Source organism: Lissotriton vulgaris, chromosome 10 (assembly GCF_964263255.1).
Source record: "Lissotriton vulgaris chromosome 10, aLisVul1.2, whole genome shotgun sequence".
Lineage (NCBI taxonomy): Eukaryota > Metazoa > Chordata > Amphibia > Caudata > Salamandridae > Lissotriton > Lissotriton vulgaris.
This window is the reverse complement of record NC_141698.1, coordinates 114,403,569-114,424,508: the sequence shown is the minus strand read 5'-3', so window position 1 is coordinate 114,424,508 and position 20,940 is coordinate 114,403,569. Positions and strand designations below refer to the sequence as shown.

Genomic DNA, 20,940 nt, shown 5'->3' with positions numbered 1-20,940 from the left:
CTACTACCATGGAATCGTGACCTGCCTAGAGACAGAATACTTATTCTTTGGTTGAAGTAAATGGTCAAGAGTGGAGCACTGGTAGTCGATTCAGATCTTGATTGGGCACGTTGGTGAAGCAGGTTATTTTAAGTACCATGGAGAAGACTTCTCTATACATATGGGCTCTTAACCTCACAGTGCACAATGGAAAAGGGATTTTTTTTAAAACAGTTTTATATAGTGCAATATCTGGCATCAGAGCACTTTACATAGCACCAGTTGTGTTGCATGTAACATTCATTTTTGTTAGGCACGGGGAGATTAAGTGATTTGCCCAGAATCACAGGCTGTTCTGGGTCATTGATGCCTCAAACCCGGTTCCCCAGTTTCAAAGTTGACCACCCTAGCCATTAGGCCAACTCCTCTCCTCAGAATTTGGATAGAATGATGCAAGTCTGCAGAATGGGTCACATGATGCTAGAATCAAATTGTGATCGAATTTTTGTTTGTACAAAAGACAAGAACCTTCCAATGGATAAAAGATCAACACTAATCTGGCATCCGCAATAATGCTTTGAATTGGAGGTACATGGTTCAGTAGCCAGTAATAACGTTGGGTTCTATAATTTAGGAAACAGAATGTGGATTCTTGGATAATTGAAGTGGTTTGCAACACAGGAAAGTTATACAGCTTCCCAATACAAAGACTAAGAGTGGGGAAAAGTTGGAAGCAGATTGGAAGAGTGATTTAATCAAAGGGACGCAGGATAAGAAAGCAGCAAACTAGAGTGATAGTATGAGGTCTAATTTTCATTCCACACAGACTGCTAGGTAGGTGTTGGGGCAACCACATCTTTTTCTATGAGGAAAATACATCTTAGTTTTATTATCTTCTATGCCCTCCTAACAAAATAATTACACGATTATGCAAAACCACCTTTATTAACTTACGAGAGAACAAAGTCTCATCTTTAAGTGCTATGACAAAAAAAAAAAAATCAAAGTGCCGAGTGCTCCACAAGCAGATTCACTTGCGTTACAATTCCGATTTCCATGAGAGTTCCAAGATGCAATTCCGGTCCAGTTTAGAAATTGAAGGAACCTTTCGATTCACTGGAAAACTTGAAAGTGTAGCCTTCCTCACCAGCCTCTGGCTCTAGTGCAACACCTTCCTCATCCTCCTGCATGGAAAAAGTTTGATTAGTACTCTCGAGTTGTCGGTTTGGGGATTTGAGCAACTTAAACAAAAAGGCAAATACATGATAAATGACAAGTGCCTACAAAGACAATATAAAAATTAAACAGTTAAAGTGCTGGGTGCTCATTACGTCAGATACTTACTTTGAAGCACTCAGAAATCTCTGCATACTGCAGTATTACAAAAAAAAGCAGCTTAATTCATGCCCAATAGGTCGTACAGCACTATTGTCATTTAAGGGCGGTAAATAATGTACAGCCCATTACTCACTTATGTACTCAACTTTGCACCTCGTAAGAACTTGCCCTCTGATTCCAGCAGCACTAAGTTCCACATGCCAAGTGTGCTCTGTAAGTGTTGGCAAGACTTATTGCAAAATCAGACTATTTAAAGAGATTCACTTCAGTTTAGAGTTAACACTGCAAGCCATTCATACAACCTGGGTCTCACTACTCCTGAGCTTCATAGCTACCCATGGAGTGAAAAGCAGTTCATGCCACATTAAGCGATCAGTTATCTGCAGACGGTCTCCTTTTCCGAGAACTAAAGGTAAGCCAACCAACTTTAAGCACAAGCTTCCAGGTCAAAAATTCTCTGGAAAAAATAGAATTTTATGATTTGAAGGTATTACCACAGGTTGGACTTTAGGACCAAGTGCACCAAAATGAATTGCAGCCCAGATACCATTTCAAATCTATCAAAATGCCAAGTAAAGCCTTTCACAGCAAAACAAAGCTTGCATCTCAAACCTCCAGAAGTTAAAGCCACTTTGACGAGTTAATCATGCTCTATCAAGAGCAAGTGAGGGCATTGTACCTACTTAAGTCCCGGAGTTGGGAATCAAATGAAAGCCCTTCTAAGACTCTTAAGCTAAGGATGGGGAATGTTTGAACTCTAGCTCCTCAAGACTACGCCTCATTCTGAAGTTCAGTAATTGTCAAACAAATTTAAGGTTTTATTTTTTCAGCAGACACGTGTAGACTAACATTCTCACAATTCTTATTTAAAAAATTTAATTATTTGCCCGGTAGGCTTGGAGAAACTGTAAATTGTAAATTGATACTTGTATAGCGCACTACTCACCCGCAAGGGTCTCAAGGCGCTTGTAGGAATACCGCTGTGGAACCAGTCCTGGCTTTCCCAGTGAGGCGTCCACTCCTGGGCACCCCCAGGGGGAAGGCCAGGCATCCTTAGCGTTGTGGGGGCCGTTGTGGAGATTAAGCAAGCTATTGCCCAGAGTTGCAGAGTGGGACTCAATGATTGGAAGAGGCACCAAGGCGAGAATTATCAGGTCCGTGGAATTTTGAGCCCAAGACCCGCCGAGGCGGGGAATTGAACCCTGGTCCCAGGCTAGACCTCTGCATCAGGGTCTGCCGCTCTAACCATTGAGCCACACTTCTCCACAAACTGATGTTGACTACCAGCAGAGAAAGGGAGTCCTACCAAATCGTGGTTGCCAATTTTCACCAGGTAATAACTTTCATGAGCACATTTAATGGCTGTTATCGCTGCAGAGTGGCTTTTTACATGTTGAGTTAGGCTTTAACCCTACTCCGCCCCCCAAAAATATTAAATAAAACCCCCAAACAGCTGTAACTGCTAATACTATAGCAGAGAGGACCAGTATGAAGTGATGCCATTAGAGGTAGTGCATTAAAGTTGAACATAGTTGGGAACATTGGAGTCTTCCATATCCCATTGAATAATGGAGTGCCATTCCCCATTCGAGCAGCAGAAAACAAGATACAATAAAAACATGAGAATGTTAGGGTCAATTTGAAACATTAAGAGACATGGACAAATGTTTAATTCTGCCCTTCCATGTACAACATAGAACACTTTAATTTGGTCAGTGTCTAAAGACTAAATGATACCATGAAAAAGCTTACCGGTATAAGTGGTCCCTGCTCCTCTTCTGCACTTCTCAGATACACACAGCTTCACCATGTAGGTAAAACTGTGTCAATAAGCTACCCATACTAGACAAGGGGTCTTAAAGTTACAAAAAAAACTCCTACCTCTGAAGAAAAGTATTTTTCAATCAGTGCCAAAGCGGCGCGATACACCATGTGGTTGTCATGGGTTTGTAGTGCTTCGATGCTTTCCAAGCCACCAAGTTCTTCCACCAGGAAACAGAGCTTCTCCACTTCTCCCAGCTTCTCCGCTGCCTGTTGAGGAAAGGAAGTGAGCTTTAAAGAAACTGCATCAGTTGGAAATAAGGCAAAGATACTTAAACGAGAGATAATAGTCAGCACATTTTATTCGTTATAGCACACTCCTACAGCAGTAAAGGTTTTGGGATTTTAAACCAATACCAACCATCCCTGAAAAATACAGCTGCAAGTTATGGCAATACAAGTGCAACGCTTAAAACTAAAAACTATGCTTTAAAGGATTAGAAACCCCACAAGGTCAGCATTTCAGCTTTGACATGTAACACACATGGAGGATGTTTAGTAATCCACTGCAAAAGTGTTGATATGCTGTGCAGATGAGCAATTTTGATTAGTGTATAAAATCTGGAACCCAAAGAGTGGCCTTTGATCTCTATTCTGGGAAACAAATCTAAAAAAATAAGGTGGGCTGATGGAGAAGCAATATTGGCCAATTACTAAACAGCTGCTCTTGACAGGGAGGTAGGTCAATTAGCCAAGTCTAACCTATGCAGGCTAATCATCAAAATCCCAATTGTGCTTAGTACCAATGTCCAAAACATAAATCCCCCTACTGTTTAAGTCGACCATGCCCAGACCTCCCTAGTCACGAAGGTACATCAAAGCAGCCTTGATCATGAACTTCAGTAAACTGTCCCTTACAAACCACCATTGATGTACAGCGATCTAAGCCTTTTTACACTGCTTCTGGGGGAACAAAGGATGGCACCCTTCACCTTCAGAAGATCCACAATATATTGATGCACTGCACAGTGCCTTTTATTCCAATCATCCCATTTCCCAATAGCCCCCAAACTCTAAAGCTTCAGACTAAAAATGCATTCACTTGTAAGGAAACTTACACAGATCCCTACAATGTTAAGTATTTTATAGCGCTGCCCTACCATAGTGTATCGCAGCACTGAATAATACATTTGAGACCGGTCCTTGAAGGCCAATGCCAGCATTCATACTGGGTACACTTGTATTGCAGATTACTCACCATGAAAATGTTAGAGATGGCATCAAGTATGACCAAAATAACTTTGCTGTCCTTAGAAGTGAGCAGGTTCAGTAAAGGAGCCATCACGCCACACTGGACCAGCTGAACCACCTGCTCCACCGTCCCACCACTGGTGTAGTTTGTGACGGCCCACACAGCCTCTTTCTGAGCTTTGAAGTCACCCTGTGATTAACGAACAATTGCATGGTTTAGTGAAAACACTTCAATGACCGATGCCCGACATATCCACCCCAGTCCACAAAATTTCCTTTAACAGTTTGTGCTCTTTAAACAAGTTAAACTATGCATTAGCAGTTCTCCCATCCAAGAAAAGTAAAAGAAACTGCATAACAGATTTTTTTATCACTTTTTTAGTGGTTAAAGTGTTTAAAATGTGTAGCATTGCACGGTTGTACAGTATAAACTAGACAATTATTGGTGCACAACTCTAGACAGTTTAGGATAACAAGAGTGAAATTTGGTACACCAAGCCCTTGAACTATGAACACCATATGACCATTTACTGCTCCATGACCAAACAGTCTACGTGAATATGGACGTCATACAATGCAGCTCTTTTTCTTTTTTATGTGTAAAATATATATCTAACTTTTGAAAATCCAATTGTTTTATAATTTTAAATTTGGTAAAGTTTTCTGCTTTTTTGTAAGATTTTAATTAATCAAACAAATAAAATTTATATGAAAATGCTCCAAGTACAAAATCTTCATGTAATATCTGAATCTATTACATACAAGAATCTTGAGTACAGTAATTGCAATAAAGAGGAATTCCCATTCCCCCAGATGTGCTCACTTCAGCCTCAAACCCAATGTGGCTCTAGATACAGAGTAACCCTCAAATTGCCCAGACCATCCGAAAACATCCAGCATGGTCTTAGTAAACAATCTCAGGCAAGTGTTTGAGAGCAAAGCTAGCAAGTGGAGGGGCTGCCTAGGGGTGATCCAGCATTCACTAGTTGCTAGAGCAGAACTCATGGGCTTCCAGTTACAAAGCACAGGATTTTTCCGATCTTCATCGGACACCCATTTACTAGAGATGTCGCCCACCGTAGACTTAACCAGTTAATCAGGCAACCTTTGAGCCACATGTTGCCCTTTTCTTGTTAGCAGAAGGCACACAGCAAGCTTAAGTAAACTGCTAAAGCAGATTGTCCATGCGCGCTGTCTTTTCTAGATAAAAAAAGGATTCTATTTTAACATTTAGACTGTAGGACAAATGCAAATTTAAGGTAGAGAGAATACTCAAGAAAAACGTTGAAAGTACTCCCCAGCCTCAGAGGAACTATTCCATTTGAGAAGGTTCAAGGGGTGGCAGCGTGTCCACGTGATCAAAGAATATTTGAATAGCACTTTTCTTCAGTATGATGGGGGGAGCCTGATCGTGGTTTAAATCAAAGCACTAGTGCTCAGGTTTTGTCCACTTAAAATTGGATACTGGTAATGCTAATTTTAAGGAGGAAGTTGAGAAAGCTACATTGTCAGCTACAGAGAAAGATTGTAGCTAGAGAAATTGCACCTCACAAAATGTTACGGTTCAACTGTCACTCAGAAAAGTAAGGAAGCTACTGTACAGTTTGCTTATATACAGTCCAAACTGAACATAACTTGCATTGCTGTAAGTCATTTGGGTGATTGGATAGATGCAGGCAGCCATACACAATAAGACTTCCCATCAGAATCCATTAACTTGCGGTAGGTTATGGCAAAGAAGTTAGTTTAGACAAAAAGGATATTTTGTTACTCTAGGTGAAGAACTCATTTACCTTGTTGCACTAAAGTTCATGTAAAAAAAAAAAAAACACTTTGCCAGTAATCAGGACGAAAATGAAGTTAAGGTGCATAGAGCAACCTACAGTACAGTTTCATATAGTACCATACTCCCATCCATTAAAGGGATACTAACATGCAAATGGTACATGGTAAACCTGAGACTAGAGACTAAGCAGCAACTTAAATCTCTATTCCATCTCGTGTGTTAGTTTGACTGTTTCCACGACAGAATCAGACGAGTGATTAAGTGAACTGCATTAACACGTTAAGCACAATTACCTCCAACACTGAAACTATCAATAAATGGCAGTAAAGTTACAATAGCCTGAAAAGTGATCTTTGGAATATAAAAATCTTTACAGCATAGTCAGCTTTCAACATTATAGTTCATTCGGGTATGAAAATGTTATTTTCAGGATGCCAGGAGGCAGCCACGTGCCAGTACTCATCACAAAGTAAGAGGACACGTGCAACATTACCTTGCTCAGAACCTCCACTAGTGGCGGGAGCAGGCCACAGGTGATCATCTGTTGTATCTGCTGCGAGGGCCCTGCAGCAATATTACTCAACGCCCATGCCGCTTCCTTCTGGATACTCTGCTTGCGGTGGCGCAGCAGTTGCGGCAAGACGGACAAGACGCCGCAGTTGATGGCCACTTGTGTTTGGACATCTGTTCCAGTGACAATGTTCCCAATTGTCCGCAGCGCTGGAGTCTGGAAATTGACAAATTGTACTTTTAGGTTGGACAAAGGTGCTCAATATGTATGTGCCAAAAAGTTGTATATAAGCAATGAGATCCAGGATATCCTTGCACCCGTGTGAATGAAAGATTTCAAAACACAATGGATCCATAGCAAACTCTTCCATTAACCAGCACTTTGATCTCAACTATTGTAGAGTAGGTTGGTGATAGACCAGGGCTAGTTGCACCAACAGTTAATCTACTCCTTAAGTGAATATTATGTTAAATACAAGCTAAATAAATCAATGCATAATGTTTAATAAAAGTAATTCACCCAAGATTGTGCTGGACAGCTCCTTGGTGGAGGCAAAACATTAACAGATAATCCTTTATCACTAGGTAGGGGGTCTATAATGTTGTGGGGTGGCATGCGAGAAGATTAAGGGGAAGACTTAGAAAGTAATGATAATCAGTCCATCTTTCAATACCTTCCTGAATTTAGAATAGCAGATTTATCAGGAGAGCGACAAAAGCTGCATGGCAGGCTGAGAAAAGCAAGGCAGCTGGTGGGGTTTTTAGAATGGAACATTTGCCGAGTAGCATAGATGCTCTGTGTGGTGCACCAAGCCTAGTTCTTGTTAACTCTATGGTAATCAGCTGAACAAAAGCAAGATAAGAATTTGCTACGCCTACTTTAAGAATCTACCTCAATTGGTCCACCAAGATAGACCATGCCTGCATTTACGCAACCATGATTAAACTAAAAGGCAAAGCACAGACAGGCCTGAATGGAAAGATCAGTGTAGGAATTGCATTTGAAGTTCCAACACCCAACAAAAGACTACAAGTAGAACAAGGCTTTCATTTTGCAGTCCTTCGAGTCAAGGAAATTACTCTTTGGGAAGATGTTTAAGCAAAGGATACTTTGTTTGGGAGCCAAAACTCAAACTACATTAAAGCATTCAGAACTGCCCCCGATGACGGAATATATAGCTGCTCCTAATGATCAGCTATCCATTGTAAGGGACTGAAATCAGGATAGATGTTAAATTACCCAATCCAAACAAACCTCTACGCAAGTGAACCATGGATGAGCCAAGATTGAGTTCTCGCACCAGAACCATGAAAGAAATGGAAACTGGTTGCCTTTCCCTTTGGTCTGACAGACCAAGGAGCTCCTGCTCAAGGTGTCTTGAAGAGCAATCAGTGGGCGCAGCACCAGGGCAAGGTGCCATTTGTCAAACCCATGCAGGAGGTAGGTAAAGATCTGCCCCCCCGCCCACCAAAAGAACAAACATCGAACTCCTGAAGAACCACACAAACCCTGTACTACCAACCACAGCTATGTTGAATGTGAAACTGAAAACTACCATCTCCGCAGTGACTGACTAGAGAAATGGAAAGCTTGGGCCAGTCAGTTGTCCAGCCTAAAGTAGGACACAAGCTAGCAAGTCATCCCAAAACAAACCAGTTATTTCAAGCACAAAACAATCACAGGAATTATGAAACTGCCTAATCTGAGAACTAAAGGTGAGCATCTGTACACACCAAAATTGTTAACTCTTCACTGGCCATCAGCTGGACGAGTCGCTCCACGATACCAGTGTTCACCACAACATCAATGCGGTCATTTGAGCCATCTGTTAGGTAGGACATTGCCCAGCAGGTGTCTGATAGAATATCCTTGTCATCGTGATGCAGCAGCTGTATAAGCGCTGGCAGGATCTGAAGAACAGCTTCCATTGGAGGATGAGGGTTCTTATTCCTGCAAAGATTACTCAGTGTCCAGGTGATGTTGCGCAGGAAGCCAACCTGAAATAGAAAGACTCGTGAAACTAAGGAAGAGTGCAATTAATGTCAGACCAGAGAGCAGTACCATTACAACTCGCTCAACCACCTACATTGCCAAAGGAATATGTAGCAAAAATATTGGAGAAGGTTCTAATTTATGGTTTCACCTCCGCATGTCAGAAGCACTGGCAAATTCTACGATGCTACTTGGCTAAAAAGTGGATCAAACCACAACTGCGCAAGCAGTCCTGAGAAGCTCTTGTAGCCCACCTTGCACGATTGACCTAAATCATGCTTGACCTAAATCATGAGACTTTAGGCTATAGATGCATCCACTTGCATGGTTCACACAAACGTCAAATTTTAGAAACATTGGGGACCAACTGCTCCTCTCCAATGAGTCATACATAGACAGCTTTTGGCTTCTTTATGCTAGATCAGCACTGGGAGCTTGGATATCACTCATTGCCTGTCCTTTTCTTTAGTAAGATTTAATTACTTGACCTGCACACCCACCACAAAGCAACCACACCTTGTCAGGTCAGCTGAACTACCTGCTACACTACTCCAAGTGCCAACATTTGTAAATTTCATCTTTCAGTACCACCTTTTCAGCCATTAGGAATGATGCTAGACTAGTCGGGTTGCAGAGCTTTGAATGTGCCTCAATGCAGTTTTGAATCAGCAACTGTACAGTTGTTCAAATGTTTACACCCACACAGTGGTGCTGGAACAATGAGTCATTGATATAAAAACGGATAACACCCTCAAAGTTTAGCAAATGAGCCATTCGGCAGGAAAGCAGGAAGGGTGTGGTGTGTAACCAGTGGTGCATTTGGGAGTGTACTGTTGCAAATAGCTTACTAAAGCATGGTGTGGAAGAACACTTCTTTACAGACAGCACCATTCTAATGAAATGGTCCCTAAATTCTTGCAGCCATAACGTTTTACTGAACACAGTATACAGCGCACGTCTGGAAATCTCGTTTCAATGAATAGTTACTTGCGCATCACAAAGTAAAGGTTCGTGGGTTTTATCCCATTGAAACACTGGTTTCCAAAACTTCAGAATTACAAAATAGTGCTTTTCTAACTATTCAAAGTGGATTCATACAGCTCAAGTTTTGTGTCAATAGAAGGAACAATATCCTGGAGCCTCCTTTAATTGTCTGTTCATTTTACAAACTCCTCTCAATTTGGAGTCCACATGTCTTTCTTCAAATGCAATTTCCAGGTTAAGAAGCAGCCATTTGTCAGAAGACCAAGCCTGACATTAGACCCATTTCAAGATTAAATGTAAAGGCATTTGTTATTGCCCACTAACCTTCTGAACCTCAAAGTGTTTGTTGGGGTGCTGCAGCCCACCCCCCTTCCATGCACACCTACCTCAGCGTATGCCAACTAATGCAAGTCAACACTGCATCACTGGACACCAATTTAAACTAAGTTTCTTAGTAGATGTTAATTATCAATCCTTGAAGAGATTCCAGGCAAGCCCCCACAATCCAGCAAATGCCACAGTTGTGCCTGTGCGCAAGGGAACAAATAGCGCCACAAAAAAAAAAAAAAAAAAAAAAAAAAAAAAAGGAACAGGTCCAGCCTTTATTCTGCTGGTAAAGATCTAGCTATTTCTTATCTACCTAGTTGATAACTTTCATATGATTAATGCTTACTTTTAAGTAACGTTTTCCATTGAAGTGTGGGACATGGTTTAATTTGTACTGATGTAATCCATCAATGCTCCTCATAACATTTCCGAAGGAAGGGAGCAGTAATGGTAGGCGTACCCAAATCACTCAAACTTTATGCCAAGACCCTGTGAGAATTGGTTGTGAATGAAAAGCGTTCTAGACCAAGTAAAGTGGTACGCTAAATACATCCAAAAACAAGCTTTACAATTAGAGGAAATCCTTTAAAAAAAAAGTCACTAGAACAGGCACTCAGGATATCGAGTTGTGCTCCAACATGTGCAAAGTAATAGATTACTAGGTTTTAGGGGCATTTTAAAAATGTACCAAGCTGAAGATCTGCTGTACTGATTACTCATAGTAAATGGAGTATTTTAAAATAAGGATGCTTTGAGACCAAACAAAGTGGAGGTGGTGTATGGTATGCAATCAAAAGAATTAGCAAAGATCCATTTCTGAAGAGTCCATATTGTCCCAATATTTATTACTGCAAACGCCACAATGTTCAGTTAAAAAAAAAAAAAAAAAACTTGAGGCAAAACAATTCAAATATTTGTTTTCAGAGCCACTGGCAGTGTGGTTTATGCAGCCCCAGGTCCTCAAACTTGTCAGAGCATTGCACCCTTTGGTAAGTATTTTGGTAGAAGAATGTGAAGAAGTGTTCCAAAGAGCTTCCGGCCATCAAACTATTGGAATGACTGGCTTACTGACACCACATAACTGACAAAAAGTAGGTAAAATTGTTGATATCTAGGAGTCAGCCTTGCTCACGCTCACATGTAAAGGTGCAAACCATGTGTTCCTTAAAACGAAGAACTTTCCCTAAAGAGACCATGTTTCAAAGTACCCAATTCAAAATATTTGGGTGCAGAGAAAGGCAAAAAAAAAAAAAAAATCACTGCAACCAATGTAACTGTAGCCAGCCTCCATAAGTGTTCAACCAGCAGCACGTGGGTGTATGGATGCAGGAAGGGGCCTTTGATAAAAGCTCATCCAGTCGATAACCAGATCCGCACAAAGATTTAGCAAGAGAAACGGGGAAGTGGCTTGCCTGACGTCAATGGCTGAATTCTCCAAGGGATAGCATTTAACGGGGTACATGGTTTAAACCACTCAAAACATTTTGAAAACCCAAGTTCCATGGTCTTTCAAAGCCTTTTTCGGCTACAAGCCACGTTAGTCAGTACAATTACTCCACCTTCAATAAATTACATCAAGCAATTTCAATTCAATGTTCGGAATACAGAAGCTACAGAAAACAATGTGGGAATGTAGAACATTTGGCTAATCAACCCCTCATGGAAATTGGCATGTACAAACATTTACACGGGTGGGATATTTAAGTGAGATTAGCTTGATGAATGACTCCCAACATGCTTTCAGGCCCCATCACCTGACAATCCATAGCATGAACTTGGATAATGTTGAAATATGCCTGGGGCTCAACAGGCTGTAGCAACAACGGTGTACATGACTCAAATTCAACGAGCAGGTGCATCAATCTCGAAGAGGAATTTTTATACAGTCTTGGGAAGAATACAAATCGCAATATAAGGTGTTGGATCGGTGCCTAGGCTCCCATCTGAGATCCTCCTTCCTTAGAGAGGCTACAAACCATTTTACATACCAGTGTTCAGGCTCTGGCATTGAATAGACATAGAAAGTAAGCTAACACTGGATGAACTGGGCCATTTTGTAGAACTCTAGGCAATGTGGGGAGTTTGCTTGTTTAATATCACTATGATCAACATTCAATTTCAAAAGGTCACTTACTGGTGTCTGGGGCGTCACCAGGGAAAGCAGTGGGGGAATAACGTTACATTTGATCAATGCATCTCTGTAGAGTGGGCCATCACCTGAAACGATAAACAGCAAACATTTAAGCTACCTTAGAGTCCATGCATTGCAGTTTACTTATTAAACATGGATTAATGGCGAGGACAAACTTTATTAAATAATGTAAGCCAATTCTCAGTTATAACCTTAATTCTGTAACAGTACCCATTTGGTTCAACCAGAAACACCAGTTTAAATGCATGATCTGCTTTTTATTCACAAACTTAATTCTTGCAACACATGCACACTAGACAAATTAATGAATAACTTTGTAACTAGTCTATAAATGTTTAAATTGGAAAAACAAAACATGTCTTTGGTACTACTATGCATTTGAATAGCCCAGGACACATGCTGCCATTACGTCAAAGAATTCCCCTTACCTGCTATGTTGCCCAGCGCCCACACCGCTTGCTCACTAATGTGCGGGTGCTGCGATGAGAGCAGTGAAATAAAAGCCGGGATAGCACCCCCTTCCACCACAGCCTTGGTCTGCTCCGAGGTCCCAGAAGCAATGTTAGTCAGGGCCCAGGCAGCCTCAAACTGCAGAGTACTGTTCTCATTGCGGGCCAAGAACTCTACCATCCTTGGGATCATCCCAGCCTCGATGATCTCATTAAGGGGAGGATTCCTCTCCCGCGACAGCATCTTTCTGGAAGGATGAACAGGAGATGGTCAAGGTACCACAGATAAGCACAATCTGAAACAATGCAGGCAACGTGTAGTCTTCCTTGGTGAGAGACTTAGATAGCTGTATTTCCAGTCTAACCAGCAACAAAATGCATCTTTAGTCGAATTACTTCTCAATTAAGCCATGCCGGTTATTGACTGGTCTGTCAGCACTGCATTGGGAAGTGCCAGTCAACACTGGAAAGTAGAAGAGATCCTTAGGCAAAGAGCAGGCAGATAAACCCAAAAGCAAACACAAGACGGATGGAGCCCTGATGTGTTAGACACTCACTCCCAGTCACAGATCTGGGTTGAATCCATCATTGTTCTTTAGCTCCCTTGTCCACTCTAGTTCAGACCCAGCCATATGCACATCAGTCTTAACCCGGTTCCTAAAAAACAACCCAATCATAATGCAGGTTCTTGTAACAGCTATTAGAGGGTAGATTGAATGCCCACATTAAACAGAGGACTAGGACCAAAACATGTCCACAAGTGTAAAGTTATAATATGCAAATTAACTTAGGACATAACCACGTGTCATTAATTTCAGAGAACAAGCAGCTAGGACAACATTTAAATTAATTAGAAGCTGAACACAGGCAGAGCAATGATCAATACCTTGCTGACAGAGTTGCCTTTAACTCAAGGTCAGGGTCGCTAGTGTTCATTCCCGCGACAATTTCCTCCAATGTCATTGGTGGAATCTGTAAAAAATTGATAGAGGGAGATTGATAGAAAGCCAGAAGACCACAAGACTGGCCATTTCACTATACCTCACCCTCAGGGGTTGTCAATCCCACAGGATTTTATTTTGAATTCTATTTTCTGTAAGCATTCTAACTTGCATTCATCCACCCCAATAGGAGCCAACCACAATATGAGCAATCACTACAGCTTGAAACCTGTAGTTAGGAAACCTAGCTTGAGTAGCCTGGAATTGTAATTTAATTTCCACATTTCATAAAGATTTTATGGGGTGATGAAACCTTGATGCTGCGCGCTGACAAGTCATTTCAGATTTAACCACCAGCACTAGAAGCCTCCCAAACAACCCATAACTAATGTCAACTGAAGTTAAAAGGAACTACTCTACGATCATTTAGAGGTCAGACTTCTTGATTGTGAGATCCCAAAAGATGAGGGCAACACATGTGGTACTTTACAATTGCAGAAAAGGAGGGTCACATACTCCAACACTTGAGACCAATATCTAGAGTTCTAGAAAATAGGTCTAGTAGTGAGAAAAAGACTAGTTTAAACTACTTACATTTTAATACTTTACATAAACCTCCTAAGCTAGAAATGGCAAAAAGCCCTCCACCCCATCTCAAATCTGTCCCTTTCAAATCATGCCTCTGCTTCCAATTTGAAGGTCTTCACTTCTTTCAGCTGAGAAGTCTATGAAGATAATTTTGTACTAGCGATTGGACCTGCCCCATGAGATGAAACATGAGGAGTGCAGATAATAGAATTCTTCAGATAGTCCCATCCTCAACTCCATTATCAGGTGCTTCTATGTGCATAGTGTACAGATGTGCTGTCCACCCATGAGACAACAAAGTATCTGAATCTCAGCTTTGGATTCTGGCCTTACCCTGCCACTATTCTAGTGTGCACGAGAGCTGGGCCAGCCTCTGGACATTAGCAAGACTTATTGGGTCTGATCTTTTGGGGGCACAAAGAACACACATTTATTAGACTTTGAGCTGTCCAGTCAAAGGTTTAGCATGGAAAGTGGTTGAGGCAGACGCTATTTTGGGAATTAGTTGTGACAAGACCTCATCTGTGAGTGAAGGCCCAGAGGCCCACTCAAGTGAAATGGTTGAAGCAAGTTAACTCTGGTCCTAGTGCCAACATCCAAATGCACGTATCTATGGTGTGCATGATGCATACACTATGAGTGAACCAGAGTAATGGAAGTCTGGGTTCCTTATGGGAATCTACTGGTCTGTCAATGTGCACAAGGGAAGGTGAGGTTTTCCCAAACACAGAGCATTGCTGATCTTCCTAAACCTGGAGGGATGAGACCTAGACCGTGAAAAAAGGAAGAGGATACAAGACTACTTTTGAAATCCGATTAGGTCATTTTGCTGCAAGGAACTGCCGATTTGTCTCCAAGAATGCTGAAATGTGGTATTCAGACAGGTGTAAAGTGGAACTGCAGCCTCTTGTTCAGGGTGTGTGAAGGGTCCTTTTGGTGAAGCCACTCCAGTCCCTCTTAATGATGACTGTTCAGAGCGGCTGTTGATGGCCAGGTGCAGTACGTCTACACCACTGTGACTCGGCTAAAGTGTGCTCCACTCAGGATTACACTGGTGAGAGGAGCATCACTCTGCAAAAGCAGAGTCTGGAAAAAGTGCATAAAAGAAGTGCTTACCAAACTGGTCCTAATTGTACAAATACAGTGAACGTGGTGATGAGGCTTGCTAACATGGGAGCTGCTGACACATGGTCCAATTAAGATCTTTGGCAAAGGAAGGGAAGCTCTGCAAAGTACCAAGAGGACTGCTAGACAACCAGAGCCGGCATCCAGCTTCCCAAAGGCGAGGAGACTAGTTAAAGGCTGATCGGAATCAAGGTTAGTCTCCATGTCTGAAGCACTTGAAGTGGATGTTGCTTAGCCCAAGACTGAGCGAGTGTGCAGATGCTGCAGGAGGTGATGAGCCAGCGACAAACAGAAGTACCTGGCACCAGACCATCTGGCCAGGAAGAGTAGAGTGGCTGATACTTTCCTGACACGACCCCACAATGGCACTGCCGAAGTGTTCCTGAGTGGACTGCCACTAACCATGAAAGCAGCCAGCCTCAAGGCATAGTCCTGAAGTGTGGATAAAGCAGACTGGTGTGCTTGGACATCTGACCATACCTGTGTGGACCAAGCTACTGTCCAATCACCCCGAATAGTGAGATGCAGAGCTGCCCTCAGAAGGGCCTTTGGTGGCCCAATGACCACGGCACCCAGAACAGGACTTGCAAATGACCAGAGACCGGCAGTAATGCTAGTCAGACTTATATACAGCCTCTGGTTCCATGAACAGGACAGAGGGCCAACAGTCACAGCCAGGGGATTCTTCCTTTGGAATGGAGAACCAGATGTGTGCTGTGAGCCCAAGACTGTCATCAGTGGGAGAAAGGAGACTCACATTGGTGAGACCCACACTAGAACTGGGAAACTGAGCACAGGAACTCTAAAATGGGGTAGCACTGATCTGAAAATCCACTGTACCATATCTTAAAAGTAGTTAGAGGAAGGTAGCGGACCTTGAACCGAGGTTACAGTGCCCCTGCACAAATTGGTAGGTGTAACTTCATTTTGTAGTATGAAGCATTTCATCTGCGTGTACTAAAGTACTTCATTTTAAAACAGATAGGCACTGGACTTGACAACTAAAAGAGTGCTGTGTGATTACGTTTTGAGCTTGATGCCCCCACCACACTACCTTCCTGGGGTGCCGGTGACTGCTCTCCATTGATACCACTGAAACTCAAGTGAAGGATTTGTACATGCCCTGTTCTGCACAGCCATTGTAGCAAAGATCCTGGGATAGAGGTAAGTGAACCCAGCCCCATCAAAGATGCACAGTAGCCCCTGCTTGCATGGTGGTTTGTCTGAACAGGATCAGACACGGTTAATGAAAAAATCCTAGAGCGGAGCTTCAGAATAAGGGCTCTAGAGATCCTATGCAAGGGGCCTTTGTCTCCAGGTAATCACCCAGTATAGGGGAAGAAATAAGATTTAGGTGCTTCAACATTTTAGGGTACCAGCAACTCAAATCAATAGAAAGATCCACCCTGACAATATCCCTCACCGGTGCCATCCCGGCTTTCTGTTGCTCTGGAGAAAGGCACTCATCTTCGTCAAAACTAGTAACATTTCTTCGTTTCAAGATCTGCTCATCTTTCTTTGCTTTCCTGATCTCCACGGATACCTCCACTCTGCGCCGTCTGAGCTCCTGCCAAGAAACAGACCATGTGAAAAAAAAACAGTTTAAAGACCGAATTCAACAAATCGACTAATCACTAATCAGTCCATAAAGTCATCATGGTTCCACTTGGAGAATTCGGTTAATACAGAAGTATGTATTGCTTTCTTTTTTATGGGCACAACTCACTTGCTGGACTGTATGCTCCAAAAGACACCCGACAAGGTCGAAAAGGCTACAATACATTGCGTTGCATAACATTTTTTAATAAAGCGCCTCATCCCACACTTGTTTATGGTTTGTAAACAGGTTAACAATTATAATACTCATTTACCCACCTCAGTAGAATGAAAGTCCAAGTGCGCCTTGCCAGGAATCAAATTCTTAAGCTTGTGAAGCCAGCATTTTAAGAAATCATTGAGATGGGCAATTATTTGTTCAAAAATTAGTCCTACAAGGTAACCAGCTTTAATGCTACCTAGTAGCCTAGAACTCAGGAAAATAGGCACAATGACGCCAGCACAGATTTCAGTTTCATGGTCATCTCCTGTGTTGGAGCTGCCCTCCTACAGTATGATCCTGCAAAAGGTAAAAGTTTGCCCGCCTGCTAAGATTAGTCATCTACAAGCCAATTACATTTTAGTTCCTTCATATTAGACCAATCAAAAGATGGGGGAAAGGGTTTCAGAGGGATTTTGTAAGTAACGCAGAGTGCTTGCTTGATTAGGGGACTCTATTAACAGTTGCGGTCCCTTGAGACCGACATAAGTGAGTAAGTCAAGACCAATCTACTGCTGCAACAGTGTCAGATCAGAACCATAATATGCCAACGCTGCATGGGTTTTAAGGCTTTGACGTTCATTTTCATCCCGTGTGACCAGAGGCTATGTGAGCTACTTGTACTTCTTGAAAGTTTAGTCACCAAGTAATTTAGTAAAATTCCAAGACCCCACGGCCCTTCACATACAAAGTTTTGAAAGTTCACTGCAGACCTACTTCAATTAACCTTAATTCACCTTAAGCAAGTTTATATGCACCCTTTAAATTCTTTAACTTCCAACTGAGCTGATCGAATGTACAACCAACTAGATCATAAAAGCAAACACTTTACCAAAGGTGGTGGACTCCAGACCATCAGCCACAGAAAAGGTTGTGATCTGTCAGCAAAGTCATGCAAAATAAAAATAAAAACTCCAACCACTGAAATGTCTAACCGCAGTGTTGCAAAGCAACGTATGCAGGACATTGACAATGCAAGTTTTAAGCAAACATTTCTAGATTAGGATAGTGACCTCAGCAAGGTGTTAATGTTGAAATTAGCATTATCAAAATGATTGAGTAATTACAGATTCTCACAAACGTTAATTTTGGATTAAAGCGATCAAAAATATTCTAGTCCTGAAAGGAATAGGACATGTTTCTTCAATACTGGGATCCTGGCGGCCACTCATGGGACCTTGGCACCACTTTCTTCACATGGGGAGCATGAAGTTCGGGCATGAGAAACACATGCAAAAAAATTCCCAGCCAGCCAGGACCCAGTCGTAATTCTCAGATCTCCAACCCCTCAACTGGTTATAATTTGTAACCTTCGTAAGAGCAGGTGGCTTTGTTTTTGCTTCCATCAAGGGAATTGCAAAAAACTTCCACGGTGGTTTTATCACTACAACAGCAAATTGATGCTTAACACTCTCAGTTATAGGAGCTGCATAATCTAGAACAAGTAAACAGAATCCAGGATTTTATAAAGATGGTAAACCCAAATTGAGGAGTCACCTTGCAGTGGGACAATATTTATCCCAAAGCCGAATAGATGTGCTTTAAAGATTAGGCAGGTTCATGTAGTACAGCTACATAGGCCACTGGTTTTATTCTAGTGATCTAGGCAATTACTTTAATTTATAAAATTGTAACAAAAACGGACAAAAAATAAACGCTCCCACAGTTCATTTCAGATGAGAATAAGTTACAGAAAGTTAATCCAATCCAATCTTGGATCCACTTTGAACAGGCTGCATAGCAATAGATATAACTACATATACACCGGGAAAGCTCAGGCGAACCATAACCTTTGCATGGTCACTTTAGACCGGACCAGCTGTCAAGTACCACCTTCTGTTAGCTCACTCAGAGCATTTCTCCACTTCTTTACAGAGTAGCTACACCTAGGGGTCCACATAGCTTTGCATCAGGAGGCCAGCAGCAACCAGCAGTATGCAAGATAATGTATCCAGACATCACAGAACCAGGCCACTTCTCCATGATAAAGGTACAAACCTCATGCATCCACTGTGCTCTGTTAGTTGCACCCACTCAAAGAATCTCTTGCTTAAGTTGTGGATTTTCCTGGACCTCAATGAGACCTACGTGGCTGTTAAAGGGAAATGGCAACGCCATGAATACACACGAGTCAGTGTTTATGCCCCGCCACGTCTACAGGCCGAATGGAAGCGGTTGGTAAGATACTGCTTGACTCCAGCTCCTCCACACCTCATTGGAGGGTACTTCAATGATGTGCAGACCCACAGCTAGGTTGCACGCAGAGGGCAGCTGGAACCCAAATCCCTACACCATTTGCAGACTGTTTGATGAGTATTGCAATTTTAGTTATCAGGTTAAAAAATAAATAAAGACTTTTCAATTTGGGGCTAAGCATGTATAATGCACAATAGCAGCAACAATCCCATACAGAACAGTAGAACAGTCTCATAACATGTGGCAACAATTACAAATCATGAAGCACTGACATGTGATTATAAAGATACTTAATTGGATATGGACATGCTGGTGTTCTATACATCATGAGGTGCACTTAGTCTGTGGAGGCTTGTCCGTCGACACTGAACATAAATATTGCAAAAAGGGTTCCCATATAGCAGCAGGTCTGGATGAGGAGGGGAGCGCCTCCGCATAGAGGAGGAGACGGACCTGACAGTTCGCCAAGTCCGGCAGACTTTGAGAGCTCACTAGGGTTGACAGACCTTAGGCGCCATCAGTACCCAATGGACTGCGCGTACTCTCTTCTCAGGGGCACACAGGGTCTTCTCCAGATTGGGCTACTTCCTTGCCCAGCAGGTGAAGTCCACTCGATAGGCAAGGTAGAATACCTGGTAAGGGGCATCTCAGATCACTGACCGCTATGGCGGACGGTGCAGAGAGGCCCAGGCAATGCCAGGACTGGAGATTTAATGCCTGGAGCTCCACGAAAGGACAGTGATAGGAGTATGTAAGAGCAGAGACTACACTACACTTTAGAGAAAACGAGGGCTCGGTGTCCTAGGCTTCCACTCTATGAGAGGCCTATAAGTCAGTACTGAGAGGCAGGTTGCAGGACACAATAGCACGTAAACGTAGGGAAGACACAGATAGAAACTTCATAAGCTTAGATCTAGAAAGAAGTGTCACTTCACATTGATCCAACCCTTTTGCGGCAACTTGCAGTCACACAGAGGGAACTTTGTGTTCTGGCGGAATGAGAGGTACAGGCCCAAATACAAGCCACACAATAGATTGTACGAAGCAGGGGATAGAGTGGGCAGACTTTTGGCTTGGTTGGGTCGTAAAGAACAGGAGGCGAGCTGGGTGTACCACATACAAGATGGACATGACAACCGCACACAGCAGGAGTCTTTGCATGCTACTAGATGGACCTACACGGGGCTAGGCCACTAGTAAAAGACAAATGATATGCCATCTTAATTACATATGCCCACTTTACGATAGGAGGACTGCGATGCCCTAGAGACAGCCCTTACTTTAAACGAAGTGCAAGAAGCCCTCAAGACAAAATCGGGGGGAAACCCCCAGGGCCAAACGGGCTGCCAGATTTTTTTTTTTTTTTTTTTTAAGGAAAATGTAAGTGTGTTAGCCCCCCACTTGCTTAACAAGTTTTTGGCGGCACAAGAGGGGACACCACCAGATCTTCGACAGGTCATGGTGGCAGTTAAACCAACATTAGGTAAATGCCCAGAAAAATTGCAGTTCCTACCGTCCCATCTACCTAGTGAATGTTGAAACTAAGATTGGCCTCTATTGGCGGCGAGGCTTCTACCAGTAATTACCTCGCTGGTTCACCAAGACCAGACTGGCTTGGTGCCTGGACGAGCCACACGTCTCAACTTGCGCAGATTGGCTAATTGGATAGACACAGTCAGACAGGCCTACCTCATTGCTGCTCCTCTCCTTGGATGCAGAGAAGGCCTTTCACAGTCCATGCCCG

At 42.6% G+C, this 20,940-nt stretch overlaps 1 protein-coding gene across 2 annotated transcripts in view; it reads right to left on the bottom strand.

Moving 5' to 3' along the window:
• Positions 1-713: 713 nt before the first annotated feature.
• Positions 714-20,940, bottom strand: part of LOC147684791 (importin subunit alpha-5-like) — an 86,737-nt gene continuing 66,510 nt past the window's right edge. For both annotated transcript variants that reach the window (XM_086940652.1, XM_086940651.1), the window contains exons 3-11: positions 16,608-16,751; positions 13,417-13,502; positions 12,510-12,778; positions 12,064-12,146; positions 8,360-8,623; positions 6,609-6,842; positions 4,337-4,519; positions 3,199-3,348; positions 714-1,163 (exon numbers count right to left, since the gene is read on the bottom strand). In XM_086940652.1, the coding sequence (XP_086796778.1) occupies positions 1,068-1,163; positions 3,199-3,348; positions 4,337-4,519; positions 6,609-6,842; positions 8,360-8,623; positions 12,064-12,146; positions 12,510-12,778; positions 13,417-13,502; positions 16,608-16,751 (1,509 nt within the window). In that variant the 3' untranslated portion in view covers positions 714-1,067. The remainder of the gene's footprint in view (positions 1,164-3,198; positions 3,349-4,336; positions 4,520-6,608; positions 6,843-8,359; positions 8,624-12,063; positions 12,147-12,509; positions 12,779-13,416; positions 13,503-16,607; positions 16,752-20,940) is intronic.